The 6,000-nt window shown below is 39.9% G+C and overlaps 1 protein-coding gene across 4 annotated transcripts in view; it reads right to left on the reverse strand.

Moving 5' to 3' along the window:
- Positions 1 to 5,102, reverse strand: part of Chuk (component of inhibitor of nuclear factor kappa B kinase complex) — a 30,049-nt gene extending 24,947 nt beyond the window's left edge. For 2 of the 4 annotated variants that reach the window (XM_004838661.3, XM_004838660.3), the window contains exons 1-2: positions 4,918 to 5,102; positions 320 to 414 (exon numbers count right to left, since the gene is read on the reverse strand). In XM_004838661.3, the coding sequence (XP_004838718.1) occupies positions 320 to 414; positions 4,918 to 5,022 (200 nt within the window). In that variant the 5' untranslated portion in view covers positions 5,023 to 5,102. Of the gene's footprint in view, positions 1 to 319; positions 415 to 4,889 lie in introns of all 4 variants that reach the window. The other 2 variants (XM_087185122.1, XM_087185123.1) reach the window with 2 other exon arrangements.
- Positions 5,103 to 6,000: the final 898 nt, after the last annotated feature.

The raw sequence follows: 6,000 nt of genomic DNA on the forward strand, positions 1-6,000 counted from the left end.
AACTGTTTCTGCTCTGGAAGGGTTGTCTATCTGCCATCCACTCTGCCTTGCAGCCAGCCGATTATGGACTGAAACCTCTATGAACTGTAACCCAAATAAATCTTTCCCTCTCTAACTTTGGGTGTTGGGTATTTTGTCTCAGCAACAAGAGAAAATTAATACATAAGGTGATGTAATTACATGAAACAGAATAAATATAGTTGATGACAAAGAGAAAAATATGTTCTCCAAAAGATCCTGAGAAGAGTGGATTCCAGGCACCCTTCCCTATTGGCTGGGCTGGAGAACCAGAGAAATAAAAGTCACTGAGTACACTTACTTCTTCATAATCTGGATTTCATGACACCACCGTTCTCTGTTTTTGGTACTTAGCTCTAGGCGGCAGGATTTAATGGCTATTTTGAGATCAAGTTCCTGCCAAAACAGAAAGTCAACAGAAAAAATAAGTTAGGTTCTTGTACAGATTTGCTTGCTATCAAAGAAATGTTAACTCAGGGAAACAACTCTTTTTAGCTTACTAATTAAACATACTATCCACAGCTTTCTTGAGTCTACACTTTTGTTAGATAAACCATGAGACTGTTAAATCAATGCTTTCAAAATGTGTAATCTCTGACACAAAACCAGAGGTGTGGTAAAGGTTCTATGAATAAAGAGAGAAGTGCCCAGGGGCTGGAAGGGGAAAAAAATACAGATGGGGAAGACACACCTTGAATGGGAGTCTGAATTGGGAGCTGGGGGGGTGAAAGAGGCTAAAGACAAGATAGTTGATAATGTGTAGAGAGAAGAAAGGAACTAGGACAGACTATCAACTTGCCTAACCATAGTAGGCTCTCTCTTCAATTTTTCATTATGAACAGGACCCTGGTTGTAGCTACATCCCAGGTAGTTTTACTACCATATAGACTATCTGTTTAGCCATAAACACTAAACTCTAAATTCTCATATGAATGGATATTTTGGAGTTGGACAGCAATGATAGTTGCATGATGCAAATGCACTTAATATAACAGAACTGTATACTTAAAATTGTCAAAATGGGACTGGAAGTTTAGCTCAATGATAGAGTTCTAGAGCACTTATTAAGATTGCACGAGGCCCTGGGTTTAGATCCCCAGCACCCCCCCATACAGAATTAAAAATAATAAATTTTACATTATATGTATTTTTTATAATTAATAGATGGAAAATACTAAGTTAGTTTCCTTATTTTTCCAACTTTTCAACCTCTAAACAAAGGAATACTATATACAGCATTTACCCAATGCATTTGAACATAATAAAGTCATCCCTTGACATGTGGAGGATTGTTTCCAGGATCTCCAGAAGATATCAAAATCTGCAGATTCTCAAGTACATTACATAAAATAGCACAGTATTTGCATATAACCTATGCATATCCTACATACAAGTCAACTCTAGATTACTTATAATATCTAATACAAGATAAATGCTATACAAATTGTTGCTACATTGTATTATTTAGGGAATAATGACAAGAAAACTTCTATGCATATTCAGTACAGGTGCATTTTTTTCCCCAAATACTTTCAATCTACAGTTGGTTGAATCTGTGAATACAAAATTCATGGAAGACCAACTGTTGCTTTCTCCACCCTCCCTCCTATGCTGGGGATTGTCTTACACCTGCTGGGCAAGCTTTCTACCCCTGATCTGTTTTGCCAGCCCCTATACCCTTTCTTTAAAGTATTTCATGGAACTAATTTTTCCAACACAATCTGAGAAGTACTACCATATTCCCTAGAAAGAGTTCTTTGGTTCCTCTGCCATGCTTCGGTATTACTTTACAAATATATAGAGTACCACACTCTACTTTGTTTTTATGTCTATTTCTTTCATAGACTTGAAATCTTCTGTAAGGTAGATAAGCCTCTTTCTGATTTTGGCACTGTCAGTACCCAGCACAGTAACCAACTAAATAAACCATCTCAGGTCCTTACTTCTTCATTGTACTTTGAGAACTGTACATAAAATACTGGGACATGGCTTCTACCCAAACATTAGTATATATTGAAAGTTAAGTGATCCTGTTTCCTAATCTTATTATAGATTATTCCTTCTCTCCTTACTACAGACCTGGTTATCAAATGTCCCCTTTTGGGGAAGGGTACTCTGATCAATTAGAAAGTTCCCAAGAGATTTCTAAGACTTTCAGGGGTCCAAATCTCTTCTATTTAAAGTAATGGATTCCACAGAGACAAAAAGTAGAATAGTTTGCCAGGGGATAGGGGGAAGGGGAAATGGGAATTATTGTTTAATGAGTACAGAGTTTCAGTCTGGGAAGATAAAAAAGTTTTGGAAATAAATGGTGGTAACAGTTGCATATTGATGTGGATGTGCTCCAGGCTACTGAACTACACAGTTAAAATGGTGAACTTTATGTATTCTTTACTCCAATAAAAAAAGTTTCAGTTTTTGTTTTCGGTGCTGGGGATTGAAACCAGGGCCTGGTGCGCAGTAAGCAAAAAAAAAAAAAAAAAAAAAAAAAAAAGTGAAGAATTCATCTTCATCTGTCCTCAGCCAGTCAAAATTTTTAAGTAGTCACAGGCCAGGTGTGGTTGCACACACCTGTACACCTGTAATCCCAGCACCTAGGAGGCTGAGGCAGAAGGATTACTCCAAGTTCAAGGCCAGCCTGGGCTACATAGTGAGTTCAAGGCCAGCCTGAACTACATAGCGAGACACTGTCTCAAAAAAAAGAAGCAGTTATAAAAGTATACTATACCAGCATGCACACTTTTTTCCTTATGACCAGGCTAATGAGCAGGCTTAGATAACACAAAAACATCTCACTGAAAGCAATGTCTCTTTCTTTTTCTTTGAGTGCATTATGTTCCCTAAGATGCTAAGAATTATTAAATTTACATTTTACTATGAAAATACTTAATGCCTTAGTCCTTCACCTTCTTCTCTACCTAAGACTTCCTCCCATGCTTTATCTATAAAGCTGCTTCAGTTTCTCCAGTTCTATCAATGACATATGTCATTCTAATTGCCCCATAAATACACCAATTCTCTGAAGGTAGACACCTATCTCTCCTCTCTCCTATCCTTACTTATAGGCTCTCTATCCACAACCATGTTCCTTAAAATAGCAAATTATAATTTCTTCTTCTGGATTCACTTCTCTATTCATAAGCCAAGTACAGACATTTTAGTAATATCTTAACTGCTCATTTTGTCCATGTTTTTCCAAATTTATCCTTTACAAAAGTAATTTCCCTACAGAACTATTTTTATCTTGACATTTCCTTTTTTAAGGTCAATTAAAGATGATGAAAATTATGATAAACACAATAACAACAAACCAGAAGCTGGAGCTGCGATGAGGCCTTTGGCAGGCCAAGTACTACTACTTAGTTTTACATACATTACCATCTTACTTAACTCTCAAATAGACACAGGATGTATGAGGTATGATAGAAATATATAGTAATTGTTTAAATTTTTAAAAATTAGCTGGGGATTTAGCTCAGTGGTGCCGCTGCCTGCCTCGCAAGTGCAAGGTCCTGAGTTTGATCCCCGGCACCCCCCCAAAAAAAAAATTCAGTAAAAGACACACTGCCATTAATACCCTTCAAAATACTCCCTCTCATTCTGAACACTTATCCCATTGCTCTTGCCATTTTCTGAAGCAGTCTGGAAGTCTTTTTTGAGTATCTTTATTGGCACTGTCCCGGGTGCTTCAATGCTCAAATCCATTCAAAATGTTACCTTTCCTGGCCATTTTGGCTTTGGGGAAGAGCCAGAAGTTGCAAAGTGCCAGATCCGGTGAATACAGTGGATGAGGATGGTCCATAATGTTTTTGATAGAAATTACCATAAACGGTGGATTAATTTGGGATGATCATAAAATATGGTGAACGTTTCAATTTAAAATTTTTTTACAGTAAAAGACACATTAGCACTAATTCCCCTCAAAATACTCTCATTTTGAGCACATTTATCTTTCTTGGCAATGTGTCTTTTAAAAATTTAAACATTCATTGTGTCTTTCGGTCACCCCAGATATATACATTATTATACCTATTTAACTGATAACAAAACAAAAACTATACTTTAAGAATTATTAGTTCAGGGTCTCTTCACCAAAAATGTTCTTTAGGAAAGCATGAACCCCTTAAATAGCAAGGCATCATCAGGTTGTGTGGATGGGCATCTGTGCTTTTTTCTGGGTAAAGGGTTCATACTTTTTATTGGTATACTAAAAGATACATGACTCAAACATTAACTACTGTTACAATGGTAAAACATTTTCAGTTAAAAAAGTAAATTCCTTGAGTCTGATGTTGTCTTCCACAAAAGAGTTCCCACCTTCAATCTGTATCTTTCCCTTTTTAAGCTATGATCATTTTCACCATCTTACTCTCAATTTGTTCTCTATGTGGAATGCACCCTCAATTCCAAAGTCTACCAATGCTTCCAAAGGTTTGACTCTTGGCTAATCAAGAAGCCTTCCTTGTCTACTCCAGTCTCTACTGATCCCACCAATGAGACACACATACAGACACACAAGGCAGGTCCCTCCCCATCAACCCCATTTCTCACCCATTCGAACTCACACATACATTCGGGTGTGGAACTGTCTCACACACCTTGACACTCTACACTCACAGACACATAATCACTGTCGCGCTCACGAAACAGCTATTCACATCTTGACACTCATACCTAAATTCGCCCTAATAGCTGTTTCAACACACTCTCCGGAGAACTCAGACACAACCTCAAACTCAGTCACCCAGGCTCACAAACATAGTATCACTTCACTGTCTCTGTCTCTCTCTCACATACACACACACTGGTTCACATATACTGCCTCACACAATGACAACCCTTGTGTTCTAGAAAAGCTCTGACAAACCCACCACTGCTCCTTCCTGCGCCCCGCCTCACCCGATGCTGGTACAGACAGACATTCCCGAACCCGCCGGTGCCAAGTCGCTCCCGCATCTCCCAAGGCCCGCCCGCGCCCGGCCGCAGCCCCGGGGGCCGCTCCATGGGGCGGGAGGGCAAGCAGCTTCAGTTCCGCTGCAGTTCCAAGGCCGGTTCCGGGCCTCTGAGGCTCGCGCGCCTTTGTTCTCGCGAGATGCATGCGTCACTTCCGGTAGCTGCTGCAGGAAAAGCCTCACCCTAGGTCTTTCCGAGGAGCTGCGGAATTCCAGTTGACGAGAGTGGGAAGCAGCGCGTCTTAAGTGCCCCGAGCATTCTCCTGGCCGAGGGAACCCACGTATGTTTTTCTGGACTTGAAAAATAAAAAGGTCTCTTCAAACATTACATTACCTTCAAATCAGCGATCTCTTACGTGTTTTCTAAACTTCACATTTTCTGCATTCCTGTCTACATTTCACCCTTTAAAAAATCCATGGCATCTATCCTCCAACTCCACCACCTGCTGAGCCGGCACTGACAAAAGCCACTAAAGACTTAGATCGTGTACAAACAATTCGAGAGACCCCTGCGCAAACAGGCCCATGGATGAATTAGCCTTCACAGTTAATTATGACTTTCTATGACACCCGTTCCCAAGATCGCCCCTATAATCACAGACAACTCAACGATGACGGCATTCCGGAGTAAAGAATGTTCTTCCGGATTTGGAGAGCTTCCTTAAATGTCTTTCAGAGCTTGCTGACCGAGAACCTTCTAGTTACAGTTTGCTAGCGGTAGTTCTTCATTATGGGAATTGTTTCTGATGCTTGCTGCATGGCTGCGAAGGCAAGAATGCTATTTGGTGCAACAAGAAGTGCTTCTGAGTGGCAAATTGCCTAGGGTAACAACCTTCTGGTTTTCTACTTGACTCAGTCATCTACTTTATGGAACCCAGGGATCTCAATAGGTTTAAGAGTCAACATGGAATCAAATTCTCATAAAAAAAAAAATAGGTGTCCGTGCAACTAGAACGTTGACTGTAAAATACATAGCCAATCAATGTCGTGGGCCATTGACGCTGTTGTATGGGAGATGCTGGTTTCCAGA

Source organism: Heterocephalus glaber, unplaced genomic scaffold (genome assembly GCF_053883595.1).
Source record: "Heterocephalus glaber isolate CG9 unplaced genomic scaffold, H.glaber_assembly_v1.0 deba00001497, whole genome shotgun sequence".
Taxonomy (NCBI): domain Eukaryota; kingdom Metazoa; phylum Chordata; class Mammalia; order Rodentia; family Bathyergidae; genus Heterocephalus; species Heterocephalus glaber.